Genomic DNA, 12188 nt, shown 5'->3' on the forward strand with positions numbered 1-12188 from the left:
AGCTTCCATAGTTAAGCAATACGATCAAAATGTCTCATTTACTCAGAAGGATGTCACCGAAGCATGCTGCCTTTTCCTTCTTTGTTCCTTCAATGTGAATATCCAGGAGAAGTCTCCATTGGACTGGTCACATGGAAAATATTCACTTTAGTGTGGCTTGGGTTGTTCTATTCAGCAAAACCTGGATAGTAAACTAATTAAGTTTAATATTTTAAAATCCAGTGACCTTTGAAAGTTTCAGGGTTAAAGGTCACAACTTTTAATACTCGCAGATTTTCTCATGTATCAAGGGACCTTACAAGTTAAAATTAACTATTCTCACAACTTAACAATGTTATCGAATTATTATGATGCAAAACATAATTTTTAATGATATTTCGAAGTCAATAATCCTTTAGGTCATTGCCTCTCGAGTTCAGCACAGGTCAAATCTGAATTGCATCCGATTTTTAAAATGAAACCTATGACAAAATATAACAGTGATGCAATTTTAATGCTTTAATCATATTTTTAGTGTTATGATCAGACCAGTGTTTGTACTACTATGATTAATCATTTTGGATCACCTTTGATGCAAATTAGACGCCTTAAAACCACTTGGATTTTTGGGGACTTTTGGTATGTCATTTGGAGACTTCATGGAGATGCACTGTGTTGAAATAAATAGTATTGCAATTTTTACACGAGAGGCCTGTTTATCATAAAACAGTGATGCTTAGCGTCAGTATTCCAAAATGTTAAGGTCATTGACCTTTTCCAGCTCTCCAGGGTCAAAGGTCAAAACTTATAATGCACAAATTTCTCTCTACGATATCAGGATACCTTCAAGGTCATCAAACTTTTTTTTTCATTATAACCATATTTATTATGAACTAATGATGCAAAACATCACTTTTCTGATCTTTATAGGTCATTGACCTTAAGGTCATTGACCTCTAGATGTCAGCAGAGGTCAAATTTGACTTGCATCCTGATTTTGAAACGAAGCCTATTGTAAGATATAATACTGGTGAAAGTTTAAAGCTTTTATCATGATTTTTTAAAGTGCTATGATCAGAACAATGTACTACTATCAATAATCATGAAAATTTATCACGGTAGCCGCCATTTTGGATTTATGCAAATTAGACATCTTTCCACTAAATGGATTTTTCTGGACTTTGAGTATGTCATTTTAGTGACTTCATGGAAATGCATCGTGCTCAAATTAATTGTACTGCATTTTTTTTACACTAGAAGCCTGTTTATCATAAATCAGAGATCTTGCTAAGTGTCAATATTCTAAAATGTTAAGGTCATTGACCTTTTCCAGCTCTCCAGGGTCAAAGGTCAAAACTTATAATGCACAAATTTCTCTCTACGATATCAGGATACCTTCAAGGTCATCATTAAACTTTTTTTTTCATTATAACCATATTTATTATGAACTAATGATGCAAAACATCAATTTTCTGATATTTAGAGGTCATTGACCTTAAGGTCATTGACCTCTAGAGGTCAGCGGAGGTCAAATTTGACTTGCATCCTGATTTTAAAATGAAGGCTATGGTAAGATATAACACTGGTGAAAGTTTAATGCTTTTATAATGATTTTTTAAAGTGCTATGATCAGAACAATGTTTGTACTACTATCAATAATCATGAAAATTTCTCACGGTAGCCGCCATTTTGGATTTATGCAAATTAGACATCTTTCCACTAAATGGATTTTTCTGGACTTTTAGTTTGTCATTTTGGGGACTTCATAGAAATGCATTGCGTTGAAAAAAATTCTATTGCAATTTGTTTGCGGTCAAACCCTATTTTTCCTGGACTATCTGGCGATTACGCCACTGAACTCGAGATCGGCCGTTCGAGTTTGCATGGAACCAGCGCGATAGCTCAGTCGGTATAGAGCGGGGGTTTCGGATTCCGGTGACCCGGGTTCGATTCCCAAGTGGTGCGCTAGTGCCCTTTGGTAAGGCATTTAACTTCATTACCAGGTCCCTCGGAGAGGACCTTAAGCCGTTGGTCCCCTGGCTGCTTGCTCACAGACATTCGTGCTTTCTTAGCAGTCAGGTAAAAAACCTCGGTATGACATTGTGAACATGGAGGGTGCTCATGCAAAAATTCTGAAAAACGCCGGCTATATACTTGGAAAGGATTCACCGATGTGTGTCTCGAAAAGATCATTAAAAGAGACCGTGTGTCCGTTTTCGCCGCTCATCTCGCATTACACCAATCAAAGGTCGAATCCATTTTCGAACCTTTATTCATATAAAACACTTCATTTCGAGATATCCTTTTTCATTATCACATCAAATTAACCTAAAAAGCAACAAGAAAATATAAGTTGGGTAGCTTTTAACCTCTTACAGTCATGTAGAAACTTTAAATGACACAGTACTTTACCAGAGCATGTTTTATCTAAAATAAATTTGAGATGGATCTATAAAGTCTTTGGATTCATTATCTTAAACGATGTTCATCTATGATGAAAATAATAAGGATTGTATAAATGTGGATAAGGCATGTATTGCAGGCCAACAGCAGCTTCGTATTCTTTCGCTTTCAATCGAAGATCCGAAGCACTTCGGCAATCATCGGGAGTACTCGTTTTACCCTTGAGCTCAGGCCGATGTATAACGAAGTCGTTCGGGAAGAGTTTTGAAACAGATGGTTGGGTGAATTCTTGGGGAGCTAGGCGTGCTTGTCGCAGTGCCAGGATGTTGGGATCCGGATGGTACGCGTGTGGGGGAGGCATCAATGGATAGTACCGTGCAGGAGAGTGAAAATATGACGGCGATGTAACGCTGAGAGGCGAAGGGAATGATGGGACGGCGTAGTGGTGGAACAATGGGGACGTCACAGGAGGACGGTCGGATGACGAAAGTGGTTTCGACGACCCCACACTCGGATCCCGTTTCTTTAAGTAAAAATAAAATAAAATTTACATTCAGTCACTAAGCAGTAATCTTTTGGACTTTTTGTTAAAGGATAAGTCCACCCCAACAAGAAATTGATTTGAATAAAAAGAGAAAAAATCAACAAGCATAACACTGAAAATTTCATCAAAATCGGATGTAAAATAAGAAAGTTATGACATTTTTAAGTTTTGCTTAATTTCACAAAACAGTTATATGCACATCCTGGGCGGTATGCAAATGAGGAAACTGATGACGTCATCCACTCACTATTTCTTTTGTATTTCATCATATGAAATATGAAATATTATAATTTTCTCCTCATTATCAAGTGAAACAACAATTAATGCCGTGTCATCGGTGTAACAAAATTTCAACGTACCGGATGATCGTCTGATCTTACGGCTAGGTCCATCCTCGGGACAGAGCGTGGGGCAGGAACGATCTCGGTGTTCTTCAGTTCTTCGAGCCCGCCAAAATTACCCAGCCGCTCAAACTTGCGCCACTTGGCCCTCCGGTTCTGAAACCAGATCTGGTGAAGATGAAAAGATTTAGAGTTTGAAAGAGAGAGGGAGTGAAGGGTAGTCTGCAGGCACAGACCCTGATTGAAACTTTGATCAACAAGTGTGTCTCCACGCAAAGACTAGCACATACAAAACTTCCTGTTTCAATTCTCTATTAGTACACAAGGCATGAGTAGGCTGCACATTCAGACCCTTAACTCGAGTGAAGGGTTTGCACAGCAGACTAAGAGAAGGGGGCGGGGATAGAAAGAGAGGAAAGAAGAAAGACATGCTAGAAAGAATATCTATTGTATTTTACTATATTTCTTAGCACACCATAATGCTGAGAGGGTGACAATAAATTATTAACCCTTTCTCAAGTACCTTTCCAAAGGACCTGTTTTAATTCTGGTGTAAAGTAGGTCTATGGATAGCTCCTGTGACCACTGGCGTAAATCCGGTCCGAGCAGGGTGGGGGGTGATTGCAATATATTGACCTGAAAATTCAAAATGTTTGGGACACCCCCACACCTAGGGGCCATGCATGTATACGGGGGTATATAACCATGCATATACATAATACTACCATCGTTTAGTTAAAGGCCTATAACAGGGTATAACTATTTTTTTTCCCGATGGCTATAACGTATATTGAATTGCAGTTAATATCAATATGCAAGCGAGCGATGCGAGCCAGCACATTTTCGGTAGTTGGGAGACAAAATGGTGTCCAAAACGTCTATCATGTGGAAGTGAATGTCTTGATTCAGTTCAATTCAATACCTGTATTCGTTGCTCCGGAAGTGATGTCTTGCTGGACAACTCATCTCGCGTTTTCACATCCGGGTAGTGGGTCACCTGAAAGATGCTTTCCAATTCCCGAAGTTGGTCAGGGTTAAAGGTCGTTCGAATTCGACGGTTTCTTTTCTCTTCATGATATTCTACGATAAAAAAAGAAAATACAATGGGTAAGGGCAAATTATATATATTTATACTCGAGGATCATCTTTAGAATATCCAATTTTTTCGAAATAGTACATCCATCGATTCTTCGAAAAAAAATGAATTATGATTTACCAAATTTGAATACATTTTGTCCTCTTTCCATAAGGTATTAGAGAATTTTTTTATTCGGAAATATCCAGAAGGAATTAGGAATTAATCTTATTGATAATTACACATTATTATAGGAAACAAAATGATTAATTGGCCCCCGCATTTAAAAAAAGTCATAAAGTAATCGATAGTAGTGTATGACATGAGAGAGTATGTATAGGAACAAAGAATCTTAATTACTCGGCAATTTAAATGGCAAGTATACCCCCCCCCCCAAAAAAAAAAGTGGATTTGCATAAATACCTTTTTTTACTTTGAAAGAAACTTTATTGAACCATGGTTTTGAAAATATCCAATGATGCTACGATTCGCATTATTTTTGGCAATTTATTATCATTTGTTGGGGGTATAACCTCCAAATTTTTTACAGTTTAGCGCAATGAGCCAACAGTTTTGAGGCCACTGGGCAATTTGTTACCGATTACCAATTTTACCGGTTATTACCGGTAATATCACCCGGAAATTTGAGTAACACCAAATGATTAATTGGATTAATTATATTTGCAATTTTTTCTGTCATTATTATGCTGTTCAGATAATTATGGCGTAAGGGCTGATTCCTTTTCCCTTTTCCTTATACTTCACCCCCTCTCTACCTCTTTATCTATTTTCCGGCCTTCTCCCGTTTTCCTATTTCTTCTCTTCTTCCAAACCTTTTCTACACCATTTCTTTTCCATCAGCCCTTGCTTCCTCATTCTTCCCACCGTAATTTCTTTTTATTCCAACCATTCTTGTTTCATTTATGTATGCCAGACCGTAATATATCATAATTTGCGGAACAAAATCACATTTGTTATATATACAAAATATAAACTCAAGATCTAGGCTTACTTATGTGAATTTACTTTTTATTTGTTTATATATTTATAATTGCATAATTTATATATTTTGTAATACCATATGTTAGTACAATGACCTCATTTTAAAATCAGAACAACCTAAGTTAAACCACATGATAGCACATCCCCTCCTTCCCCCTTCTCACCACTCTAAGTATAAATTTTGTTTTGAATCGAATTGACGCGTTTGATATGTAAATAATTATCATCTCTTGCTTTATGTTTGTTTATGTATACCTATACTGTATTCAATTTATGTTGCCCTGTATTTCGTTCGTTTAGAACTGATAACCTGGGCATATTATTGTATTTGATTCCCTTTTTTACGAATAAAAGGTGATTTAAAAAAAAAAAATACCGTTATTACCATGTTATTACCGAAATTATAATTCCTGTTGATACCTGTTACTGTTATCACCCTGATGAAACCTACATTTACCTAGTTACAACAGGGTGATGAGGGGTAATAAGGGTAATGTTGAATGACTTTGATTGGTTATAACATTGCAAACTTTAGTAATAAGAGCAATCTTACAGCAATCCCAGCGAAATTTTCAAAGTCCAAAAAATTACTGTTATCACCCTGATGAAACCAACATTTTACCCAGTTACAAACAGGTTGATAAGGGGTAATGGGTAATGTTGAAACGCTTCCATTCCCAGACAGCAAAGTATCTGGATCACATATGGTTCTTATCTGGGATATCTGGGTCCCATATGGGCCCACATGGAACCCAGATGAAAACATATACTTGAACCCACATGGTGCCCAGATAGGACTCAGATGGAAACGAGACCTCCAACCCATGCGGAACCCATTAATATTGGGTAAATGGAGTAATATCAGATGGTAATATCAGGAAAATGCTGGGAATATTAGTTACTCATGAATATTCATTACTACAATAAATGGCCAAAATTTTAGCTAATATAGCTGTAATAATTAATGTGTTTATGTTTATGCAATTATTCCACCCAGAAAATTTTCAGAAAAATGTGTAGTTTATATATCATATTAGTCATAATCATGACATTAATTTTAGAAAAATGTTTTAGGGTTGAATAATTGTTAACCATAATTTGTCAAGTGTTGTAAACTCGCTCAATATATAGAAGTAAATGACAGGGTTTGGTGGATAGGTGTAGGATAGGATTAGGATTAGGATGTAGGATTTTAGGATAGCCTAAGATGATATGGCTTAGAGTATGGAGTTGTAAAAATGTGCTTCAATGACCCTAATGACACTAATTGTTTTTTTAATGAGCCGACATTAATTGGGTAATATTGGGTAAACAGAGTAATATGAGGTGGTGATATCATTAAAATGCTGGAAATAGTAGTTACATCATACTGAGAAATATTGGGTAAATGGAGTAATATCAGGTCCAGGTAATAAGAGGGAAGGATTGGTCTACTATTTCCCTGTTATTACCCACTGTTGTTACCGTAGTAATATCCATGTTATTACCTGTTACAACCCGGGTAATATCAGGTAAAATGCCCAGTGGGGGGCAGTCATCGTGTATGGGGCAACTTTCTTCAAAGCTGCGAGCGAGCAAAGCGAACGAGAAAAAAATGGACCTTCATGATACAAAAATCTGATTTTGTGATATATTTTTATATGTCTAGAAAATATAAATTTTGGCGTTTTTCCTTTCACTTTCTTTCTCATATCTACTTTGTTTTCTTCGTCGTGAACCATATGGGGGAGGGACATGATCTCCAAGTCCCCATCTGTGAGCGAAAACACTTACCAAATTCAGCGTTCCCGACATCATCTGCCTTCTCCTCAATGACGGTTCGACCTTCATCAGAGGAAAATTCACTGGGAGAGTGAGGTGAGAATGGTTTTCGCTTCTTATCAGCACAACTTTCATCTACCATCTCAGAGAAGGTGCGTTTCCTTACCACGGAGACGTGATTACCACTCTCTGGTTCCATATTGGCCAGATTATCTTCCTCAATACAAATCTTGTATTCCTATACAAAATAGATAAATATGATAAAATGTTGATATTGTTCACAGATTAAGCAGAAATTAGTCTCTCTCAATAAACATCATTTATTAAAAACCGTCTTCATAAACTTCACCTTAAATATGGAGTAAACAATAAAAGCAATTATGACGTGGAATATATCCTTATATAGGTAATTAAAATTCTACATGTCAAAAAATATTGTGAAATATCTCTAAACTAAATAAGTAGTTCGCTATCCACATATGAAAATTTATAAATTGAGAAAGTGCCTTAATCTATTTATTTTTAATGAATAAAATCAATATTACTTAATGAGAAGATGAATACAAGTGACAATAATATTCCTCTTACGAAATCAGAACATCGCTTCAGTCAAGCCCAGAGTATGCTGAATATATCATGACAAGAGTATTCATTCCGAAACCATCAAATTACAAGTTACTTGGGCATGCGGGAAGAAATGTGTACTTTAGTACATTTTACTGGAGAACAAACTGCAATAAAACGATTTGATGAGAATGGCGCCTGACGAAGTTTGCATTCAAAAAGAAACTTTTGGTTTCCATCCCCGTGCAATGGTCACATGTAATCATTAATCTTGTATTCTTGTATTTAAATCCAGGTGCAGCAAAGCTGGGCGAGGGATCGCCTTATCGGATTTTTCACGTGGTGAAAATCAATAATGAAAGGGTGGAATAATTATGGCAAAGGAGAGAAAATGGAAGAAAGGAGGAAGAAGCGTATAAAGCCGAGTAGTTTGGCTCGTGAACTTTATCTGTAAATATATCGATGTAGTTATGAAGATGAAGTTATCGAATAAATACGAAAAACACATTACAAAGAGAATATTGATTTCAAACTAATAAACGGAGAGGCAACATGATATTATCTGCATGGAATATAAAGATGCATGTGAAAGATTGTCCGACAGTGTCATTTTCATTCATGGTATCTTGAAAATTAAGGATAAGACCTGGTTTCAGAAACCATGACTTGTTCTCACTTATGAATTTGCTTTCAGCCAATCAGTATTGTTTATAACATCTGGGAGAATACAGCTGAGTTTATGAGCTAGTAAAACTTAAATAGGGTGTGTAAAGGACGCATATTATTTTATGCCCCCCAAAGATAAATAAATGATAATAAAAGAAATATAATAAGATAAAGAATGGACAGTAAAACATGAAGAAAAAAAATTAAATCAAATGAATTTTTTTTTTTAATGATTAAAAAATGAAATATAGAATCAACAAAACAGGAAACAGAAACCGTTTTTCGAGGTGCCCAATATTACTGACGACCAACGCGAGTTTATTCTTCAATTTCAGCTAGTTGTAAAACAATTTACTCTCAATATTATTAAAGCGATATTTACCGGCGAATCATAAATGGGGTTTAATGAGACACTTAACAGAATGTACAACGTGATTTTTAAGTAAATTACGATGGCGATTTATGGCATCGGCAAATTAGAGTAAATTGAATTTTATTGTTACTCATATTCCCAGATAACTGAGAAATTACCTAGTGAACTATCAAATAGGCATACCATTCATGCCAATGTTCTTTAATCGAACTTGTATATGCGTATATATATATATATATATATTTATATATTCTCTTTTTTTTGTCACATCATGGGCTTTGACGAAGAGTGAGACTTTACCTTTAATTTTTGAGAGCTATGCTCCTTTTAAAATCTACGATTCTATTTCTACGGCATTTACTAAACCTTTTGTGATTATATATATATATATGAAGAGCTCAGTTGAACAAGGGGTTAGGTCAATTTTTCATCAAATATGATTTTTTTGTCTTAACTTTAGTAGCTCTATAAGATGATACCAAAGAAAAGTTGAAATTCTCATTAAATAGTGAACAAACAATGGCAAAGAAAAATCAGTTTTTTTTATTCAAAAGAGATTGGATTCATTTCAATTTGCTTTTGCAAAAGGGGTTAGGTCCACAATGATAATTTTTGAAAGAATATATAGAAAAAAATTGAAGACAGGTAGATTTCCTTTATACCCAATTTTATGTTCACATGATATGGTAGTACATCATGACAATTTAGTTTCTCATGAGAATATTGCAATAATTGAGAATAAAAAAATGTTTTTTCTCGGAATGGTCCAAAGTGGACCTAACCCCTTTCGAACCAAACTCTTCATATATTTTTTTTCCAAACAGTTATTTAGTTTAATAGTCACGATTTGATACATAGGTCAAAGATGGTGTGTAATGCTACATTGGGCCCGTTTCATAGAGAATTGTTTAATTAAAAAAATGCAAGATTTCTATAACAAATTTCCTATTAGCCAATCAGATTAAAGGATTTCAGTGGCTTATAACTGTTTTTGTAATTTGTTATTGTACCAAGTTTTATGAAACGGACCCCTGGTCTGTCTTATTTGTCTACTTTTTATTTGGTCTCATTCAACATGGTCTCAATATGGAGATTATATAATCATCAGATACAGGCCTATATATACACGGAGATCATATCTCCATGACTCGTCTATATTAAAATCTATACACTTAACTACAAACCATATTTTTTTAAAAGATGTTTTAGATGAAATACGTTGACAATTTATAATGTTAATGAACTAATAACACAAAAGTACTGCCAATTATTTTCTACCAGCGTTGATTATGTTGCTTGAGAAAACTAAGCCGAAACTTTTTGACCTTGTATACATGATTTATTATTTTTTTATGGAATGGGGGCTAAAATGAATGATGATGATAGAAGTGATGGAGAAAGACTGATGTCGTCATTGTTGCTGTTTTTTTGCAGTAGAGTGTATTCACATTCGTGACTGCGCTAAAAAAATGTTTTCTGGTGATGATGGTGATGATGATAATGATGAAGATGATGATAAAAGTAGCGTAATGAGCCGAAAAATTTGAGGGGCGAGATATGGCCCATCGCTCAAAATGTTTTTTTTTTTTAAGTTGCGAGAGAAGCGAGCGAGCAAACAAAAAAAAAATCTACATTTTTATTTTTTTTAATCCATTTTTGTCACCCTCCCCTCTTTCCTTTCCTTTTCTTTCCCTTTCTTTTTTTTCTTGGTTGTGATTTTTTATTTTTTCCTTTTTTTGGGGGGGGGGGGGGTGGAGGGGGCAAGTGCCCTAATCCCTCCATCTGTACGCCACTGATGAGAACGACAATGATGATGGTAATTATACACTCTAAAAACACTGAGTAAAATTTTACCCAATATTGAGTAAAAAAGGAACATTCATGTTTGCTGGGTATTTTTTTTACCCCATATTGGGCTATTTCAACGCAACATTGCGTAAAATTTACCAAATAATGGGTATCTTTTTACCCAACAACATGCATGTTCCCAATTTACCCAATATTGGGTAAACTTTTTTTAGAGTGCATAATGATTGTAAAGATGGCAAATGATGTCGAATAATAAGGGGGAGGGGGCTATTAGACACATATGCATTTATCGGGATAAAATTTGGCCTATATGACACATAGCAATTTCACCAACGGCAGATAGAGATGGAGAGAATCGGTCGTCAAAGTCTGAATAAAACAAAACAAGAAATTGATTCCACAGAGAAAACAAAAATGGAAGAATTTGAAAAAAATAAAAATGTCTTACCGAAAAAGAACGTCACTGTTGTTCGTCTTGTAAACCCAAGAGGTAGACACAGTCCCAGTTGTGACCTCTTTCAATCTCAAATACATAACAAGGGGATTCAGAGATTATGTTCGCATTTTATACCACTTCAACTCGACTTGAAACACTCTAATGTATTTATTGCCCCGTCGTCTTCGGCTTAATTATACCAATAAACCTTAGAGTATAGCAACTCCGTATCATTTACCTGAAGCGGTAATTTGCCATTTTATAGTATTGTCGTAAAATAATTAGTAGGGTTAAATCACATCTTGAGTTTGACTAATTGGATTAGCGAAGTGTTCATTTTATATTTCAAAGGTATTAAATGCTTTACAGCCACAATAACAAAACGAGTCAAGACTGATCTATTATATCTATTATATACCATTCGAAATAATGTTAAAATTTAATAGGTTTGGAAAAGGTTTAGAGTAGGTTTGAAGTAGGTTTCGTTGGTGTCGTTGTATCATAAACCTGCACACTTATGTGGTATTCCTTTTTGGGCTAAAAAATAAATTATAAAATGGTTGATTACTTATAGTTCTACGCAGGGAAGAATAAGAAATGCCTAACAAATCTGAAATAATTATGTAGGCCTACTATAGAACTGTAAATGTCTTCAGTCGGATTCCTGCATTGTTCTTTTTTTCAAAGTAGGACACTATAATTACCCTAAGGATTAACAAATTTATATCATCTTTAACTGTTTTTCAATACAAGTGAAATTTCACAAATTTCACAAGTTTATAGTTAATGTTCCACATTTCGTTTACTGATTTAATATGATATTATTAACTTTCCGCTTACTGGATAAAACAACCCCTCTTGGTAAACCTTGTTTGTGAATGGCCATTCGAAACACTGTCTTATTACTATAATATAGGTTACCTTGATTAAAAGCTATGAAGATTTTTTTCCCGACATTTCCCGAATAGATAATGCTCTTTTGATTAAAATGTAGTATACTTCATTTATTTTTCATCGTATGCATTTATTCTCATCCTTATTTTTCTTTCTTGTTCTTGCCTTTCTTCTACGTCCTCACCGTTGTCGTCATCGTAAGTATTCGTTTTGTTTTCTTTCTTTCTATCTATCTATCTTTCATTCTATCATTCTTTATTTCTTTCTTTCCTTCTATCTTTTTTTTTCTTCTTTCTCTTTTTCTATCTTATTTACCTTCTCTCTTATCTACTTTATTTCTC

At 34.9% G+C, this 12188-nt stretch overlaps 1 protein-coding gene across 1 annotated transcript; it reads right to left on the reverse strand.

The window, feature by feature from the left end:
* Window positions 1-337: 337 nt before the first annotated feature.
* Window positions 338-11054, reverse strand: LOC129268779 (intestine-specific homeobox-like). The gene is made up of 5 exons (XM_064104315.1): window positions 10966-11054; window positions 7118-7343; window positions 4190-4347; window positions 3286-3435; window positions 338-2905 (listed from the first exon to the last, which is right to left on the reverse strand). The coding sequence occupies exons 2-5, from the start codon at window positions 7302-7304 to the stop codon at window positions 2465-2467; spliced, it is 936 nt and encodes a 311-aa protein (XP_063960385.1). The 5' UTR covers window positions 7305-7343; window positions 10966-11054; the 3' UTR covers window positions 338-2464.
* Between the last annotated feature and the right edge of the window lie 1134 nt (window positions 11055-12188).

This window comes from Lytechinus pictus, chromosome 9 (genome assembly GCF_037042905.1).
Source record: "Lytechinus pictus isolate F3 Inbred chromosome 9, Lp3.0, whole genome shotgun sequence".
NCBI lineage: Eukaryota > Metazoa > Echinodermata > Echinoidea > Temnopleuroida > Toxopneustidae > Lytechinus > Lytechinus pictus.